The 21,578-nt window shown below is 35.0% G+C and overlaps 1 protein-coding gene across 2 annotated transcripts in view; it reads right to left on the reverse strand.

Moving 5' to 3' along the window:
* The window catches only part of LOC111051870, a 206,794-nt gene that overhangs the window by 95,366 nt on the left and 89,850 nt on the right, over positions 1-21,578 (reverse strand). Inside the window, exon 7 of one of the 2 annotated variants that reach the window (XM_039435477.1) lies at positions 17,189-17,378. The exons of the other annotated variant lie outside the window; for it this stretch is intronic. Coding sequence (XP_039291411.1) covers positions 17,189-17,378 — 190 coding nt within the window. The remainder of the gene's footprint in view (positions 1-17,188; positions 17,379-21,578) is intronic. 2 annotated transcript variants of the gene reach the window in all.

Consider the following 21,578-nt stretch of genomic DNA (forward strand, 5'->3'; position numbering starts at 1 on the left):
CATAGAGACTCAATAAGTATTTATGCATTATTATTAAGCCTAGTAGTAGTAAAGTAATAGCCCATTTATAGCTAGTCAATCACTCATCAATAATCTACTCTTCGACTCATAAATACAGACTAGCCTATAGGCGGCTATAGTTGAATGTTAAAAAGGAGCGTAATAGATATAAATAAAATGAATGAAATAAATAAATATTATTTTAAAGACCGTTAGTAATAATTATATATTGGAATAAAATGCGTTTTATTAAATAATAATTTGAAAAATATAAAAAATAAATATTTTTAATTGCATCTAAAAAACTTAGGTTGGCGGGAGTAAGAAAATATTATTGGTTTGAGAGAATAATGAAAATCAGTCTATAATAAATAGACTAAGTCTAATATTATTGTCATTCGACTAACTCTTCTATTAGTCAACTATCATTAATATAATCATATTGCAGATATCGTTAATGTAAGAATAATATATCGTTAGTAGAAGAGTCATCAATTAAATCTGGGAATCATAGCGGATTTACAATCTTGCTGGTTTGGTAGTTTAATCCCTTCAACTATAATAGATATGGACCAAATGAATTAATAGCGATACTCTGTAGAGATGGATTATTTTTACTACTGTAGCCTACCTAATCAACTAATCACTTTTCCTTTCAATTTCATTGTGGAAAAACTTTGGAAACTATTGAAAACTCCAATTATATACGGTACGGAAGAAAACTTGATTGAAAGGGTTTATTCAGTGTAGTTAATAAATTACCAACGATATAACGTGCCAATGAGATTATTGCATGTATTACGCTACTTTGGTCTATCGAATTGATGATAATGATATAATACTGTGATGTGTCCCTGAAGGTAAATTATCAGTAAATACGTTAATGAAGAGCAGGCTTTTATGATGTATCTCTCATTCTCAAGAGTAGTGGAAGAATCAGTTTGAGGTGGAAGTTTTGTAATGTAATCTTATCATGGCTTATTAATGATAAAAGACGATTGACCTCATCAATATAATGGCATTAAATATAAGAGTCGATTCACTAGGCTTGTATACCGTTCTATCCTTCTTCATATAGATAGTGTTATTATGAATGGTGATAAGACTACCGAGCAAAACACCATTCATCTGAGTTCTTTTCTACAGTCTAGGGAATCAGTTCAGAACAGGAATTGCTTCAATCGCTTCAGAAACACTATCTAGATTTTGTGGAATACTCGGAAAACCAATACATATTTTGAATAAAAATAAAATAAACTAAGTGGATGATAGAAAAATGAATTAAGTAGGTATATAGAAATATTTCCTGTTGAGTCTCTATTATTAGTCAGGCTATGGAAATTGAAATATCCAATCTTTCTTGCAAGTATTTGCGCTTTCTCTCTGACAACATGAGAATAAACTAATTTTAATTGAATATTATATACATTTATTGTCTCTATTTTTATTTAGGTTATCGAAATTGATATTTTCAATCTCTCTTGCGAGTTGTTATGCATACTTTCTAACAACATGCAAATAAACTTATTGAAAAACATATATATATTCCTCTATTTTAAATTAACTAAATAAATGTAAAATTAGTACTTCTCTAAGTAACTAAATATATATTTTGATAAAATAAAATAAAACTCTGTGTGATATTACTCCACATGCAATTTACTCAGTTGAAATAAAGGTTTCTGTGAGATTCTATAGATTATTTACATAAAATTAAAAAAAAAATAATAATAAAGCTTTTCATATTCTTACTTACAGTAGTTGTAGTGCGGCATTACATAGTTACACGCTTGTCTCTCGCTTGAGTGTGGCCATAATAAGACGAATTATTTATTTGTGAAAGATGGGACAATATAATATGTATTATCTTGTTTACATATGTATTAACAGCTAATCGTCTTATATTGTTTTCTAAAAACACGTATTTCCGGTCGGTTATTTAGGGCTTTGGTGGTCGGCTTCCTGATGTGTGGTGGTCATGTTTCTAGGAACTTCCGAAGCGGCAGCGTTAGCGTAGGTAGATGTTTCGATGCGTTTTTCTCTCAACTCTGCGATATGCTCCATATCCCGGACACGGAATGGACGTTGGCCGACGGCTGTTTTGGCCATCACTTTGCAATCCGCGGTCCAAACTGAGTGAAGTTTTTTGTCTTTGACTAGTTGTCTGGCTGAATTGAATATAGATCTTGTCAAAGTAGTAAGATGCTCATTCAGATACACAGGAGTATTCGGAAAATTTACATTGAGTTCACTAGCAGTGAGGGAGCCTTTGAGACGTCTCGCGGCCAACCAGTTAGATTTTACTATGCGAGATGTAAAATTAATCACTATCGGAGGTGGCCTGTTGTCGTCTTTTCGATTGTGGAGTCTGTGCACTGCCGAAATGTCACTGCAATAATTGAAATTCACATCGATCGTTCTCGCGACTGCATCCAGCACAGTAAACATATCCTCCCTATATGTTACGGGTATACCTGTCACTAGGATATTGTTCTTCCTCGTATGTTGCTGTAAGTCTACCAGATCGTTTTTCACTTGCGCTAGCTCACCTTTTAATAGAGTGTTTTCTTGGCGAAATTTTTTAACAGCTGCACACGCATTATCGCACTTGTTTGAAACTTCCGTGAACTGTTCTTTTATGAGTGATATTTCTAGATTTGTAGCCTTAATGTCTTCCTGTAATTCTTTTAGTTTACCTTCATTTACGTCCCATCTTTTGTTGTTGGAGTCCCAATTTTGTTTGTTTTCCATTCTAAATTCGTTGATGGCGTTTAATATTGAATTGTTGTTCTCTATGTCCCGTTTGTCTGAGATTGATGTAGAAATGTCTTTCGAACACTTTTCGCACTTCCACGTTTTGCACTTCTTATTCACAATGATGCAGTTCTGATGAAATGATGTAGCACAATTCGGGCACTTTACTGGGTTGGAGACGGGATTTTTGCACGTGTGACACTCGCCTGTCATGTTTTGAATAAATAATAAGAAAGCACCACTTTCACGGGAAAAATAATTAAGAATTTAGTCAGAATAAAAATAAAAAATTTTCAGTTAGGCCAGTTTTATGTTTAGCGTAATGCCAGGCGGCCGGCTTTAACTTGTTACAGCACTATTCGACGGAGCGATAACAAACGATCCGACTTCATCGGCTGCCCGACAAGAACTGAGGGTCTTGTCGACTAAGAAGGTCTTTGCATAATACATGTACATGACACTTGAAACTTTCAACGCCACACAATCTTATCCAACATAGGCACTTTCAGTATGTCTGTTTTAGTATTCCTGTAATTTGGTAGTACACTTGGCAACTTATTTGAAGTAATCCATAATATCGTCACCATGAACCAGTTGCCAGCTAACTCACAAATTTCCCACTTTAGCAATCATCCCCAAAACCCTACAACCATGACACCGACTGATCAACAACCCCAGGACAATGCAGCGGAGACCCCACGAGAGAGAGAAGGAGGCAGCGTATGCTCCATTAAATTTCGACCCGCAAAACCTGGCCCAATTGTCTTCTACTGGAATTGATAATCCCGTCAATACGATAAATTCCGATGAGAGTCCAGCTGGTGGAGATGAGGGAGTGAGGGAGTCCAACCCGGTGCCGGCGTCTCTGCAGATCGCTCCAAGCGTCACCAAGGGAGCAGAGAGTGCCACCACCCAATCGCCATCCGATGTAGCCAGTCAACCGCCATCCGCCACCACCAACCTAGAAAAGCGCAACACCACATTAGACTCTTCAGTCGGTTATGCCACCAATCTCATGGCAAATGATTTCATGAACGAATTTAAACTCATACTCAGCCAATCCTTGGCAGGGCAGAATAAAGAAATAAAAGCAACCCGGGAAGCTATACAAGAAAACATCAAAACTGTCCAGGACAACATCAAAAATGTACAAGAAGATATCAAAACGGTCAGACAAGATGTCAAAACTATTGATGGAAAATTTTCTAGCTCCAAAGAGGAAGTGAGAAGTATGATAGACATTAAAAAAGATACACAATCTTCAGTCATCAAAGAGTTAGCAACCTGTATGGATGAAGTCACTTGTCAGGTAAATGAGTGGTTGGATGAGGTACCAAGGGAAGTTGGAAAACAGGTGGGCATATTGGGTAAAGAGTTAGGCACCACTATCATGGGAACTATCATGGAAAAAGTGTTAGAAAATAAGGGTGAGATAGAGTCAAAATTGGAGGAAAATAATAACAAAATAGTAAAAATAGTCAAAGAACAGAGTAACATGCAGACATGTATAGCAAACTTAACGGAGGAGGGGGCAAAATCAAAAGAGAGATACGGCAGAGAATGCTATAGGGGGACAACAACTCAAAATAACCAAATTATACAATGAAGTGAATAAGGACAGAAGGTCATGAAGTGAATCTATGGACAATAAGTGGATTGAAAACGAGGAAAGAGTCTCCAGAATAGAGACACGTATGGGAAGTATCCCAGTTAGTCAAATGCATTGTACACCAACTGAAATAGTAAATGGCACTCAGCTTTCCCAAAATCTTGGAAAATTTGATAATTCCTACCATCACATGCAACCCAGACCATTTGTAGATCAAATAAGAGCCATTCAGGAATTGATACCCACCTCTTGGTTAGTATGGCGTTTCCAACTGTCCAGTCTATTACTCGGCGAGCCGCTGATGTTCTTCCAGAGATATCATTGCGAGATATCAATAGCCTGGAGGACTTCATCTCCCAGTTCCTGCAGCAATATTGGAGCAAACGTAAACAGATGGATGCACTATCAGAGATTATATCATGCACATATGATAATAGAGGCGGACATTCTTATACAGAATTTGTGGCTAACATGATGTGTAAGAATTCGCAACTAGACGAATCTTTTGCGGACTCATCACTAGCAAATATATAATCAAAAAAGCTTCCTTTCTGTGTTTGCATGACACTAGCAGTATCTCCTATTTCCAGTTGTAAAGAACTGATAGAACATTTACACTGTATCCAATCCGTTACTTCTGAATCAAGTCAGGTAAATGATCACGCAGGAGATCCCAATCATCCTCTTCAGCATAATAACAATGGCTTCAGAATAAATTAAAATGGTGAGAATCAAATGTCAAATGCCAGAGCAAACACTCGATATCCAAGATACACTGAAAATAACAACAGAGGTCAATCATTTGAAAATAATTCCAGAAGTAGATCCCAATATTACAATGGTAAACAACAAGATAAAGGAGCATATTATGATGGCAGAGATCGTTTAAATGGGAATAATTATAAGCGAGATGGAGGTCACAAGAGTCAAGGTGGAACACATCAAAATCAAAACAGAACAAATACACCTTACACAGTAGCACATACAACAAAAACAACCCAAAATCAACATGCAAATAACCCACCATCAAATCAAGAAATAAGTGCTTCTAAAACTACATGACTATATGACACCCCAGAAGTAAAGGATAATTATTCATCTGCCAAATAAGAGGAAACTACTAAACCTCTCCATATAAATGCTACTTTCCGGGACAATCAGCGGGAAACACTCTTAGAGAATCCTGACAGTACCGACGTGACACCAGACAGTCAGCTACAAACTTATATCGAATGCAATTTGTATGGGAATAGACTACAAGCCCTGATTGACAGTGGCTCACAATGCTGTTTTTTGCAAGAAGATATTCTTCTGAACATCAAAGATAAAAGTGCAATAGCTACACTACCCCTCACTAATGTATACATCTCCGGTATAAATTCTGGCAGGAGAATAAGAGTGACCACTCAATGTCTCTTAGAAGTAGAAATAGAAGGGGTTATATTTGAATATACTTTCCTAGTGTTACCAGTCAAAGGTCCATCAATGATAATAGGCACTGATTTCCTACAATATTTTCGAACCTGTTTGAATTTCTGTACACTAAAATTCCATGCAAGTCCTGAAATTACCACCACCGAAATTATTACACCTCTTATTTTAAAAAGACATCCTGGAGAAAATCGGATTGTACAATTTGCATACCACATGGAAGGAGTTCCTAGGACTTGGGGTATTCATGAAATCGAAGAAACCATGGAGCATTTTGAAGTGTTGAGTTTAACAACAGCAGATGACGGTGTGATTGATAACGATATTTCCTCTGAAGAAATGTTGGAGAGACTATTGGATAAGTGTCGCAAAGGTTTTCATTGAAAATAGGGATGTCTTCTCAGAACAACCCGGTCTAGCCAAAGACTTTGAATGCCAACTCAACATCAAGCCTCATGAAGCATATTATTGAAAATCTTATCCAATCCCATTTACATACCGCCTGGCAGCTATAGCAGAGATGAATAGAATGTTAGGATTGGGGATTATTGAACCATCAAGCTCTCAATATAGCTTACCAATTGTTTGTGTTGCTAAGAAAGACGGCACCATGAGATTATGTCTAGACGCGCGAGCACTTAATAGCATTTTGGAAGATGATCGTGAAGGCCCTGACCAGATAGAACAGGTGCTTCAAACCTTTAGCGGGAAAAATGTGTATTCTACAGTTGACCTTAGTGCAGGTTATTGGCAAATTCAGATAGCAGCAGAATCAAGAGATTATCTATCATTCTTATTCAATTGAAGAAATTACTGCTTCACCCGCCTAGCTTTTGGACTGAGGAATGCCATGGCCATATTTATTTGTTGCCTTCATCAAGCTATAGGAGAAGATGTCACGGACTTCTGTACGCTCTACGTGGATGATGGAATTATTTCTTCAGTAAATATTCAGGATCATTGCCAACATCTGAAAACAGTATTTCGCCACCTCATCAGTTGTGGACTCAAATTGAAATTATCAAAATTTGAGTTTTTTGCACAACAAGTCAAATATTCAGGACACATCATCACCCTGGACGGCATCTCCCAAGATAGCAGTAAATTAGAAGCAATCAGAAAATTCCCTTCACCTACTAACTGAAAGCAACTACAGAAATTCATTGGATTTCTTCAATTCTATAGACGTTTCAACAGCCATATGTCACACTACACTGCCCAATTAAGTCACGTACTATCTACCAACAAAGTGTGAAAGTGGACAGAAGCAGAAGAAAAAATATTTTGAGAATTAAAAGAAGCTTTCCTTGAAACAGTTGTATTGAATCATCCTGATATGAGCCAACCATTTTACATAAATGTAGATGCCTCAGATTACGCCATAGGAGCTGAAATATTTCAGAACAGTGCAGAAGGAGACAAAGGAGTATTAGTCTCATTTAGTAAAACGCTAAACCCAGCACAGCGACGTTATTCAATTACAGAAAAGGAGTTGTTAAGTATAGTAGAAGTCTGTAAAAAATACCACACACTACTGTTGGGAAACAAAATTTATATCAACACCAAACACAAAGCTCTCACATTTTTTAAAACAGCTAAATTAAACCACAACAGACTGTCAAGATGATTTCTTGCTCTACAAGAGTTTGATCTCAATCTCACACATTTACCAGGAAAACAAAACCAAACAGCCGATTTCCTATCCCAAGAACTAGATGCCACATAATGTAACAACACAAACCTGGAATGCTATGCAATGGAAATGGACGAAAGCGTATCATACTCCGAAAATATTCAACCTAAAGTCTACAAAAATACCCAGAATAGTTCAGAACGCGCAGAAAGAAGACCCCAAACTATCCCAAATTTCAGAATTATTGGAAAAAGGATCGTCTGAACCACCCAACTACCTACGACAGTACACACGATACCGAGGATTTCTATTTCACCACACCACACTGCAAAATTACAACTGGTGAATCATTATCCCAAAGGAAATAGCTGAGGAAGTGATCAAAGAAACCCATGAGAGAATTGGTCATTTTGGATTGAGGAAAACTATATGTATGCTAAAAGAAGCATGTTATTTGAAGGGTATGCGCAAAAAAGTAGTCAAAGTATTAAGAGCATGCGACCTCTGTCAGGAAACAAAACATCTAAAATATCAAATCAGGGGAGCAATGATACCAATATTGCCGACCGCGCCATTGGAGTTAGTAGCAGCAGACATTTATGGTCCTCTACCTCTAGCACAATATGGGAAAAAATATATATTCGTATTAACATGCACCATTTTCTAAATACACCATGTTCTTTCTCATCAGTAAACTAACAGGAGAAACCCTAGCAAACTGCATAGTGAATAAGTGGACTCCACAAGTAGGGAAACCTAAGCACATTCTATCAGATAATGCTTCATATTTTTGTAGCAAACAGTGGGAAAGAATACTTGACCTGGCTGACATAAAAATATCTTGAACTTCCACATACTCTCCTAGCTCGAATCCCGTAGAGCGCCATATGGCAGAAATCTCACGATTCATGAGGGCGTATTGCTCTGAAGAACATCAGAGTTGGGTTAGATATCTACCATTCCTAGAAGAGTGTTTCAACAATTGTATCAATGAAAACACGGGATATACACCAATAGAAGTTATTTTTGGAGAAAGAAATAAAATGTTTATTGAAAAGTTAATAGATTTCCCACCGTCGAATGCTTCAACTCATCCTAACCTAGACATCTGTCACATTGTACAACAGAGGTTAGAAAGGTCAGCGACCTCACGAAAACATTATCATGATAACAGATCCAAACAATTTAAATACAGTATCGGAGATGAAATACTCTTAAAAAGTCATAGATTATCCAATGCATTAGAGAAAACTACCAGAAAGTTCTTTCATATTTACACTGGACCATATAAAATTGCAGCCCTAACTGAACGTAACACAGTTCAGCTGTATGAGGAATGCAAGCCAAATTCAACTTGGTGGGAAAATATCTCTAATCTCAAACCGTATTATCGAGACATTAAGAGATAAGGAAGTAAATAATAATATTATGATTGAAATGTCACTCGCCTGTCAATACAATATGTACCTAACAAACCCCAAACAACACAATTATCCAGCAGACAAGTATCCACCTCGACCAGCAAAACCAATGCCTGAAAATAAAGAAATAGAAAATTTAGAAGCCATCTATAAATAAATAAATAAATTAATATCTTTATTGTCACAGAATGTTCATACATTATAGACAACGTCATGTTTGGTAACTCTAGTAAATACAAGGCAAAAATGAGCCTGCAACAACAAGCACACAAAGTCAATTTTACAAAGTTCGATACATCCATTACCACTCTAAATTAGGTATCAATTATATTTCCCAATCACTTATCAACTACTTATATATCATTTATCATATTGATTATATATATATTTTCCAATTTATAGAAAAATAGTCTGCTATTTTATATGGCGTTTCTCCTATTGAAGCTTCCTTTACTTTCAACTTAAAAGCACTTTTACATAAAGATTTTATAGTGGCAGGCAAATCATTATAAAGTTTCACCGCCATATAGGGATTTAGTTTTTGAGATGCACTGTGCTGATACCTAGGAACTCTTAAGCTATTTTCATTTCTTGTTGCATAATTATGGTGGTGTCTATTCACATCAAATTTTTCAATGTTGAAATGTACATATACAACTGTGAAATAAATATAAAGAGCTGGGAATGTCATCACTCTCATTTTTTTAAACAAAGGTTTGCAGCTTTCTCGGTATTCTGCATTGCATAGGAGCCTCATTATCTTTTTTTGCAACCTGAGAATTTTAATTGTCTCAGGATTATTCCCCCGGATCATATCACCGTAACAAAAGAGGCTCTGTACATGAGCATAATAAACTTTGAGCAATATTTCAACTCCTACACATGTTCTCAACCTTCTAATAAGATAAAGACCTTTTGAAACGTTCCTTATTACATAGTTAATATGATGATTCCATGTCAGGTGTCTGTCAATCCAGATACCAAGAAACTTGATTGCCACAGGACAGCTACTGGAATCATCATTTTTTCTAAACGTGAAATAGATATCACTAATTTTGTCCTCATTCAATGAAAGGTTATTCGCCGAGCACCAACCTTTTAAATTAGTTGTGAAATTGGATAGAGCATTTTCAACTTCAGCATTTGTCTTACCTTTAACCTTTAAGCCAAAATCATCAGCAAGCAAAAAGCCAGAATTAGATTCACTTGCAATAGAGTCAGGAAGATCATTAATGTAAATATTGAAGAGTATAGGTCCCAATGAAGACCCTTGAGGTACTCCATAACTTATGTGTCGACCTTTAGAAAGACTACCATTTGTATACACAAATTGCGTTCTATTGCTCAAGTATGATAAGATAGTTTTAACTGAGGTTGTATCTAAACCATAATGCTCAAGTTTATTGCACAGAAGTTTGTGCTCTACAGTATCGAATCCCTTTGTCATATCGTATGATCTGAATCCAACACTCGACCCCTGATTCAAATCAGACACAACAGAGCTGATAAGAGAAGAAACTGCATGACTAGTTCCCCTCCCTACCTGGTCTCAAGCCAAACTGAGTTTCAGTGAACAAATTGTTCTTTTCAAAAAATTCAGAGAGTTGATTATGCATCAGAGACTCGAATAACTTGGAAAAAATAGGTACAATATGTATTGGTCTATAGTTATTTGAATCCTTTTTGCTTCCTTTCTTGAAAATAGGTAATACTTCCACATTCTTCAGCTTACTTGGATACACGCCTTTATCAATACACTCATTGAACAAATGAGTGAGTACCTCACATATATAAGGAGAAGCTATCTTCAATATCAAAGAGTTAATATTATAAATGTCGTAACATTTACTATTGCTTAAGGAACATATATTTGAGTACATAGTTTCCACCGTTACATGATTAAATTTGAAAAGTCTCTTAGAATTAGATTGACACTTATCAAGGTAATATCTGCTATCCTTATCACTTACATGAATGTTTTTGCTTATCCTATTTATATTATCTATAAAAAAATCATTGAAGACTTCAGAACTATGCTCACTCTGGAAGACTTCAGCTTTAGAGTTCTTATTAGAAATTTTATTCACAACTCTCCATAGTTCCTTATTTTTATTTAGAGACTTATTAATAATATTATTATAGTATACAGTTTTTGCATTTTTCATAGCTTTTTACTATTTTCTTACTGTATCTTTATATTCTGACCTCAAGTATTTATAATAATTTAAACTATGAGCATACATACCAGTCAAACTGTAAAGTAGTTTACACTGCTCTTTAAGTTGATGCAATTCCGCTGTATACCAGCATTTATCAAATGCTGTCTTCTTAATTGTAAATCTAGTAAGTGGAAAAGCTGTATTTATAGCATTCATAATCGATTCAAAGAACACATCAAATTTATCATCTATACTGAGTTGTGAATAAACCTTAATCCAGTTAATCCTATCCATGATTCCACAAAATAAAGCAGTATTCCTATCATTAATCACTCTCGAGTAGGATCTATTTTTTGGGCTTTTATTCATATTTTCATTCCCTTCATTATTCAAGATGTTCATTTCTATCAGCAATGCATAGTGATCTGATAACATAGTATGTATTATTTTTGATGACCTTTTACTCTCATCTATATCTGTAGCTATGTTGTCTATGCATGTCCCAGGAGTTAAACGTCCTGGCCTAGTCACTTCACTTATCGTTATTTTCAAGTTGAAACAATTCAATAAATTGATTAAGTCATTTGCATTTTTACAGTCGGAGTTGAAATTTATATTAAAGTCACCACATAAAATTAAACTATAGCTAGGACTCGAGACCGTACTGAGAAGCTCATACAAGTAAGACAAGAATTTATTATAATATACTACATTATCACTACAAGGCCTATATACACATATAATTATGCTCTTGATTCTGGGTAATTTAATTCGAACTACTTCAAATATCATTTCCTCTGACATTTCCTTCACTGATTCCAATTCGACGAAATCCAAATCATCCTTAACAAATAATCCTGCTCCTCCATGTATCTTATCGGTTCTACCATAAACGGACGCTGTTTTATAGTGAGGAATTGAAATATTTGTAAGATTATCATTTTTCACCCAGTGCTCAACAACAGCTACCACAGCAGCATTCTGCTCATGTACGACCAATTCTAAATAATCCATTTTATTAGTTAATCCCTGAGCATTCCAATAAAATAAGTTCACATTTTTTGATTTAATATTCATATTTTTATTTTTAGATACTTTATTGGTGTGATAATTTACTGTTCCGAGGTCCTGCGTGTCACTAAACTCTTGTATTTTTTGTTTATCTATCTCAGATGCAGGACCATTTACTAGTTTTCCGAGCTATTAAAATACCCTAATTCAATTATTCTATTACTAGCAGCATCGTTACACTCCAACATTTCTTCTATTTTGTGTGCTAGTGCAGCTTTTCCTTTTCCATTTAGATGCAACCCATGCCTAGTAAACTTATCTCTACTCAAATCAGATAGCTCTATAACCTTGACGTTTTTAAACTTTCTACATATTTTTTTTGATTATTCTATTCGTTTTCCCAATTTCCTCGTTAACACAAGACCAATCAGGAAGGTCATGTCTGATCGGTAAAGTGGAAACTAATACATTTGTAAAAGTCAATAGCTGAAGAAGAGTAATCAATCCTCTCAGAAATTTCGCTGCCTGATTGCAATACACATCATTGCCACCCCCAATAATAACTATGTGATCATCCTTAGAGAAACTATGAGATTCACTCTTTATGTTTGAGGAAATAGGTTCAAACTTTGCTCCTGGCATGACAAACCCGCTGACTCGTTTACCCAGTTTGGACTCATCAAAATGATGCACTAGATCTCGGCTGTGGCTACTCCCATAAACTCTGATTTCACTACCGTCATTCTTATTACTAGAATTTCCGTCTACCTTATCACTAGTACAACTCTCATTATTTGCAATTTTTTTCCGCTTAGTACATGAGGATTTGAGTACTCCTTTTTTTACTATTCTATTATTGGATTGATTGACAACCGTCCCTTGTTTGAAAGAGACTGGTTTCAATACCTCACATGCATTATTCAACATTCTCCATCTATAATTAGCAGAATTAAATTTATCTTTCAAAGAGAGACCCTCGGTTAAACTTGTAACTGTGTTATTTGATCGAAACTGAAACACCTCTTCAACAAAATACAATGCATATACACCACAATCAAAGCTATTATTTTGACGTGGACAAGGCATAGTAACTATTTTTTCTGAATTGAAATAAGTACCAATCCTCCCTACCAAATCTTCAGCAGATCTATAATTATATTTATCGAGAGAATCAAAACTGAAAAACCTATTGAAGATCTTATCAAACACTACTACACTCCAATGAGAGCCTGACCAACCGTCATCGGTGCATCCGTCCTGTTTACTATCACTCATCACAAATGCAATAATATTATTATTTTTTACTATTTCATTCAGAAATGATATATCAGAATTTCTATCGTTAATGATCATACTAGTTACACTAGACAAAACTATATGACTTCCTGGATAAGAGTTCATTAGAAAATTACAGAAACAATCCATGTCGGCATCAGCGATAAGCTCTGTTCTGAGAAAACGTCCAAGCCGATCCATGAGAGTACCGTCTAGTGAGCTGCTCTCCGCTCTCTTGTCCTGCCCCATGAGCTCGCTGCATGACATATTCATTAGACGGATGTCTAACTCCATCGAACGATCTATGGCGGCGCTCCACTGCTTCTCAAGTACCTCAATCCGCTCCCTCAACTGCTCGTTCTCCTGTTGTAGTTCTCCCAAGAACGCATCATTGGTGTCGTCATGTGCTTCTTTCACAGGAGTAGAGATTAGCACTTGGTTTTCTATGCCTTCCGATGTGTCATGTGAGTGCGCCCCCGAAACATCACGCACAATAGACAAGCCAGAGTTCGTTACGAGTGATACGGTACAGTTTTTCGTCAGACATCTCCATACATCACCCTTACTTGTTGATGAAGCTTTCCGAAATTTGAAACCCTTATACAGGATCGCCGGGTGGCCTTTGGTTGTTTTACACGATTTTATAGTCGAGCTCATGTCACTCATTTAATATGATATATAACTCACTAAATCTATAATGAGAAGTTATAGTCCATATACGTATTGGACAAGATCAACACATGTTCATATCAACATCAGGTGACCCTCAAAAGACGGAGAGATGAAAGTAAGGGAAATAACAAAGTTTCTTAACTTCTTTACCAGAGTATCTGATACTGATAATCTCTTATCGCCTATGTGAAAAATGTTTCTACTTGACAAATAACTGTCACACTGTCAATTAGTTACCGAAAAAAAGTAACTGAATGCGGAGTTGATTGTTCAATTTCAAAACCTACCGCCGCGGTGACTCGATCAGAACTATGCATAAACAAATCTACAGGTTGCTAGGATACTAGATTTCCCGCCTAAATGTTGAAAGTTCGCCCAGCTGATTGCACTCACTAGCGGTAAAAGAACACTCTAATTCAGAAACGAATTATATCAGAACCTTATCTTATCACTTGAAGCAGTCCAAAAGTGAAAACAATAGTTCAGCTCTTATATAGCTGTATACATCTGTCACTCGATAAGTTCCCGGATTTATATTTATGTTGAAAAAGAGAAAACGTGCAATGACAAACCACTGTCTACTCAGTTTAGCTGGTTGAAACTTAGGTTAAGTAGACAGTCAGAAATAAAACCACCGATTACCAATAAAAAACTCACAGTGCACAGGAAATCAATTTCACAATACAGGAACCACCACTTTGTGATTCACAATATCGTAAGTAAAACTTGAAACTTCACCATTAAAACTTTAAATTTGATGCTTAAATGAAAAGCTATATAAGAGCCTGCTTACATTTCCTGCGCATGCGCACTCTGCCTATGCGCACTCTCTGTATAACACCATCCTCACCCACAAACCAATAGAATAAATATTATCCAAATCAAAAGCTGGCTTACCGTATGAATTGAAGTCAACAAAATGGCGACAGTTGAGTGAACAGAAGCCAGTAGATCGTTTATACACCATCAAGAATCACCAAGTAGCCAATGCCTATTGAATCACCCAAAATGGCTTACCCCAAAAGTTTGAGTGTCATGGAATGTGAATTATATGTAAAGATATTGTAAAAAGTATTCTATTATTATCATTAATGTGTAAATCAAAGGGAGAAAATAAATAAAAATTATCTGCCAAATGATAAAACCGCATTGTTACCACCAAAGAAGGTTAAGCCAAAATTTCATGTGATAATGATTAAGAAGTTCTTGTCAGTAAATTTACCAAAGATTAGCTATTTAAAATACTCATTGTGTAAATATAAAGCCCAAATTAATTAAGAGAGAGAAATCAAATGTACAAGCCACTGTTCCATATTGAGGGAAAAGAAATGTTATATTTTATAAGCTGAAGAATTATAGTGTTGTTAGGTTGGCAATGTTTTTGCACCAATTTTCAAATTTATTTCCAGCTGAGGATGGAAGCATTAATCGAAAAAAGATGTTTATGTTGTGTATAGAGGAGGAGATGATTTATATTTATGTATTGAATGTAGTAGGAGGTTAGCCGATGTAAGGCGTATATATAATCGAATTGAATTCATTTGTTATTATATTTATTGTTGAACTGTTATGAGACATGATTCTCATTAGATCTATTAATAGGCTTTGTAACATGTATGATTTCTGATCCAAAACCAACAGGATCATAAAACTATATTATACTCTCAAATTGTCGTTTTATATCAGAAATCAGAGGGCGCATTATGTCACGTGGTATTTTAGCACCACCAAATATTTTTGAAATGAACTATTGAACTTTAATAGAATTATAAAATGGAAAAGAAAGATAACCTAGTCAAAGAACCACTCAAGTAAAATCGTATGTTGTTAGTGATAAAAGAGTAATCGTATTATCTCGAATGATAAGAAAAAACATGCATAATTGTGATTCAACAACTACGAGGATCCATTGGCAGAATTACAAATTATAAAGCGGCTTATTTATTATTGGCAGATCATAAAAAATTAAAATTTGCATGTACATTTGAGGTTAGAATTGTTTATTTACACTTTTAAATGAATCAATCAATCTAGGATAAATTGATAGTTATTTGAATCAACACCTAACAAATCAGCTGATTGTTCGATCAACCAGTACAAGTTGAATTATAAAGTTTACTCACGAAAGATGTATTATGTATACTAAGGAAAGTTTATGTAAATAAATAGGGACAACTATTATTGCTGTATAAATATTTATTACAATCTGAAAAAGCACAAAAATCAAGAGTATACAAAACTCGCATAAAAAACTAAATATATATTAGATGTTAACATCGTATATCGCGACTTATTTATCAGAATAGTTTAAGACAATCACTCTGTATATTTATATAAATATTTTTATTTATTTTTTCTATTATAAAGTTGAAGAAGCCCTGATTCTGAAGCAACCAATTGTATTGAGTTTGCTAAATTAAAAGCCAATCAGAAAGAAGCTTACAAATCGTTCAAGGAAGAGATAGAATTTTTCTGAGAACCACTTTCTTCTGGCTTGTGATCTCGTTCTGAAAAGATGCACATGGAGATTAGGGTCTTCCTTCTTGTTAAATTTTATAAATTATCAAGCCAATCCCTCTTTTAAATGTGAACTATGTGTAATTAATGTTTAATTATCTGTGAACTCAGTGTTGTTGAAGAGTTCTTAATTGTAATCAATTCTCATAAATATATCTTTGATACAGAAAGAAATCTATAAGAAATTTGGACCACGCGCGAGCCCAGCTGAGATGAAAAGGACCTGCACAATTGATTATTGGAAATAATTAATTTATTCTACAAGACCTCCAAGAACATCATTACTGTGAGTGTTTGTTTAAACGAGCTCGTTTTAGAAAGGCCTCTTTTTCATTAGAGTTGGGGAATTAATCAAAGCGCTATAAAAATAAATTCGAATCAAGGAAATTATGCAACGTGTTGAGTGCTATCATATAGTTTATAAGAACATTTTATGAATTTATTTGATATATGTAGGAGGCTTACTTCCATGCACGGCACGAACTCATAAAAAAAACCCTGAGATTTTATTTTTTAAATAACAATTTTATTAATTTTTATTTGCTAATTGATCAAGATTAAGAAGACTAAGAAAATGTCAAAAACCACAAATCTATTGAAAGTTAGAAAGACCGGTTTCGATTGTTACACCATTGTCAATCTCAGTTGAAATTAAAGCGGCTTCTGTGCAACAGGGCCGAAGATTGTATATTGTAATCATTCATACCATCTCAGTTCCATTTTCGTAGTGTTCACAATTCCATATGCTTCTTCCAACTATTGTGAACATTTTTTCAAACTCCTCATCACTGAATTTTGCAATAACTTTGCGATGCTGGTCTGTTACAGGTATATTCCGTATTTTGTATACCTCTGGTCTGAAAGGTGCCGGATTCCAGTACTGAATCTTCTTACACCTGGAAACAATAAAAAAATTCAACTAGAATATGCAAACAAAGGAAAAATTCAACTAGAATATGCAAACAATGGAAAAATTCAACTGGAATATGCAAACAATGGAAAAATTCAAGTGGAATATGCAAACAATGGAAAAATACAACTACAATATGCAAACAATAGGAAAATTCACTTATAGTGGGATCCATGTTATAATGGCAGTGAGAAAGATAGGAGAAAAACGTTGCGAAGTCTCTCCATTTTGCCACTGAGTGTACACAGCTGTTATTTAATTCATCCCATTAAATTTGATCTGATAATAATTATAATTTCCTTGATAAAATAAACAATTCAATGTCAAACCAATCAAGAATATATTTTTCTTCATGATTTGATTCAAAAATTTGCTTCCATAACTGAGATCAGATTTTATTCTCATACAAACCTGAAATGGCGGCTATTTTAAAAAGCTGTGATTCACCAATCTGAATTTCAAAACAAGAGAAATTAAGTTATTTGGTAGGTATTCTATTCAAATTTATTTAAAAATAAGAGAAGAATAGAAACCCTATTAAAAATAAGTAATTTCAATAAAAATAGTCTGAAATAACCTTTCAATATTAATTATACTGGTACGAGTAGGTCTAACCTATTTCGTGTAGGCTAACTAAATCATGGATGAAGTCTAGGATGGTTAGTTATCTACTTTTAAAATGTCATTTCAGATTTTTCAATTTGTGTTTCTCATACGGTAATGTCTAAAAATTATTTAATTGTTTCAAAAATACATTTCAAATCAATTATACGACTTGTGTACTAAAGTATTTTGATAGAATGAAGAAAAAATGGCGGCTGAGAATTCATTGTCTTCTTTTGTACAGTCACTGTCAAAAGTAAAAATAAGATATTCTGGAGTAGAGACATTGCAAAGCTGGAGTGCTATCTGTTTTGTTGTATGATAGAAAAATACAGCAAGTATGGTCAATCCTACACTGCCAGTATAACGTGGATCTCACTATAGAATATACAAACAATGGAAAAATTCAACTAAAATATGCAAACAATGGAAAATACAACTCCATTGTACAATTTAGTGTGGTCCATGTTATAATGGCAGTAGTCGACTAAGATTGGTGTTGCTATCCTTGTCTATCATTCGACAAAGCAGATAGCCTCCCTAGCTTCCCATCGTTGTCAGAAAGATTTCAAACATTTTAGAAATATATTTGATTTACAAAATATTCAATCTCAATTATATAATTTTATTATCAAATCATTGAAAAGATATATTCTCGACCTATGAAATATAACTGACTATTTTTCACAAGAATAAGCAGTTAATTTTCAACTATTTTCATCAGATATACCGGTATCAGCCAATCTCTATGGAAGTTAGTAGCAAGACAGAGAATTGGCAATGCTGCTCTATCTTTCTCCACTGCCATTATAACGTGGACCTAGAGGATGAAAAATGTTATAGAATTTTATAATATTCTACTCAATTTCAATCTATTTCGAAGAAAAACATGATGTATGATACATCATACAACATAGACCTATTTTGGAATCCCCCTGCTAGACTATCCACCTATGTATATTAGGGAGGAAACCCCTCTTCTCTAAATGTTCCATAATGTAGAGAAACACGATAATTCATTGCTTTGTTATGCTGTGCCGACTATAGACACAAAACTCGATTTTTTTCTCAATGTTTCCGTTGATGACGAATTTGTTTCAGGATGTTTTAGGGCCGGTTTCCGAGCTCGGGATTTAGCTAAGTTCTACACTTTAAACAGCTGGAGTCAGAAAATTTGCTTTCCAAAACGGGGGGTAGTCACATTTTCTATAACAATAGTCACAGTTTTTATTTTATCATTTCTATAATTGGAAACTTTTTTCCTTGACAAAATTAAACATTTCTAAATAATTCAAAACAGCTGTTATTTTACACTATTCTTAGTCCAGTCACTATATACATTGGTGCATGCAATCCATATTGTAGTTCTGATTTTTACTTTCCTTGCCCTATTACCATAGGTAAGGAAAGTATTGCTTTCCAAAAAAAATTAAGGTACCCTAATTTCATGTTTTCGATATGTTTCAAGGTCCCCTGAGTCAAAAAAAAATGATTTTTGGGTGTTGGTCTGTGTGTGTGTGTATGTGTGTGTGTGTGTGTGTGGTGTGTGGTGTGTGTGTGTGTGTGTATGTGTGTGTGTGTGTGTGTGTGTGTGTGGTGTGTGTGTGTGTGTGTGTGTGTGTGTGTGTGTGTGTGTGTGTGTGTGTGTGTGGTGTGTGTGTGTGTGTGGTGTGTGTGTGTGTGTGTGGTGTGTGTGTGTGGTGTGTGTGTGTGTGTGTGTGTGTGTGTGTGTGTGTTGGAACAAGGTATAATACGGGGAGACAATCAAGTATACACAGCACATTAAGGGGAGGTGTGTACACTAAGGGGAGACCCCGTATTGTCACTGCTCAATTTTAGTAAAAATCACTTCTACATGCTTAAAACCATGTAAAAATCTCCCCATTTTGTTAGTACTCTACCTAATTGGGATACACTCCAGTTCCCAAAATTGCCACCACGTTGTGCTATGATCGCTAATACACACTCACACAAAACTTATTTACGGATTGAGCATACAATGCGGGCTACTTGCATATCCCTGCAAATCTCCATTGTCTCCTCCACTGTTCGAAGTAACTGGTTTGCTATGGGATTTGCCTTGACTCATTGATTCGCAGCTTAGCGAATTCATAGTTTATTTTTCTGTTCATTCACTTGTGACATGAGAAGGGAGCGAGGATACATGCTTGCAGAATGTATTGTGGTACTGATTTTTTAGTTATTTGGTACAAATAGTCTGTAAATGATGATTCTTCACAAAAAATACCCTCTGCTAACCTCACAGTCTTTGAAAATACCTGTTTTTCTCCATATAACTCAAAAACCATTCATAGTGAAAAAATCCAGAACCGTTTCCAAGAGTACAAAATCCTCTACAATTCAATGCCAAATTAGGTTCACCACAATCAATGGTGACTGAGACATGATTCTTGGAAACACAATTTCCCGCATTGAATTTGGGCTATTGCTTGAATGATGGGAATGAGAGGTTTGTTAAGATTCAAGAATAGCACGTCAGTAACTTTATATTCTCGAACAGGCTTTACTGAGAATTCACTTACTGATTTACAGAAATGTGAAAAGTTGGTAACCCAACATTTTATCTCAAGACCAGGGTAGCCTATGATAAAATGAAATTTGTCTCTTTGCTTCTCCCCATATTGCCATTTCCTTCTGTGTCTGTCAATATCCTTGCGAAAACTGTCTTGTGAACCTCAGATTGAATATTTTACTTGTGTATTATATGCTCACTTCGTGTGAAAAGACTTTGTTCTGGAGAAAAGATTTAGTAATCATACCCTGCTCAAAAAAATTGTAGTTACTAGTTCTCAGATAGGGAGGGTGACCGCGCAGGCTATTACTCAAAGAGCCAAGGCATTCCAAAATGATTTATCCTTGAGAAAATGAAGAATGAGAAATCAGAGCAGTGAGTCCTTCCAGTTCATATTATTAAATAATCCAATTTGGGTAGCTGAAAAAATGCACCATAAAATGGAGTACGGTAATCTATCACTATCAGAAAGATATAGCAGTTCCGAAATCACTATTTTTTTGAATAAGCACAAATAGCAAAAACGCAATGTAGACCAGGGGCTCCCCCAAAAAAAATGCTTCTACGGACTCCCTCACCTACCAGCAATGTCGAGGACTAACTCGCAATTTAGAGTTGTGAGGCACTGTGAAACGTACACTTTCTTGAATCCCAGTACTGAGTAGCTTATATCCATACGTGGAATGTTTATTTGAATGTTATAAATGTACCGTATTATTATGATAAGCCAAATTATCAATTTAGAATTTTCAGTTTATGGATTGTTTCACCTATACTAGTCACAATCATAACCGACAATGAATTAGAATAAAAATAATTTATAAACACAGTAAACTCTACTCTTAATTATTATAATCTAAGGGCCACTGCTAACAAATATGTAACCTATAACACTAATATTGAATGTATAAGGAGGCAATTAATTTACATAGGTACTAAAATAATAAACCTCATTCCAAATCACTTTCTCATGGACAATAAGATCAGCGGAAAAATTAAACTGGATATAAAAAACTGGACATACAGTAATTTCTTCTTCCATTTAGATAA

The sequence above is a fragment of the Nilaparvata lugens genome, chromosome 9 (assembly GCF_014356525.2).
Source record: "Nilaparvata lugens isolate BPH chromosome 9, ASM1435652v1, whole genome shotgun sequence".
Lineage (NCBI taxonomy): Eukaryota > Metazoa > Arthropoda > Insecta > Hemiptera > Delphacidae > Nilaparvata > Nilaparvata lugens.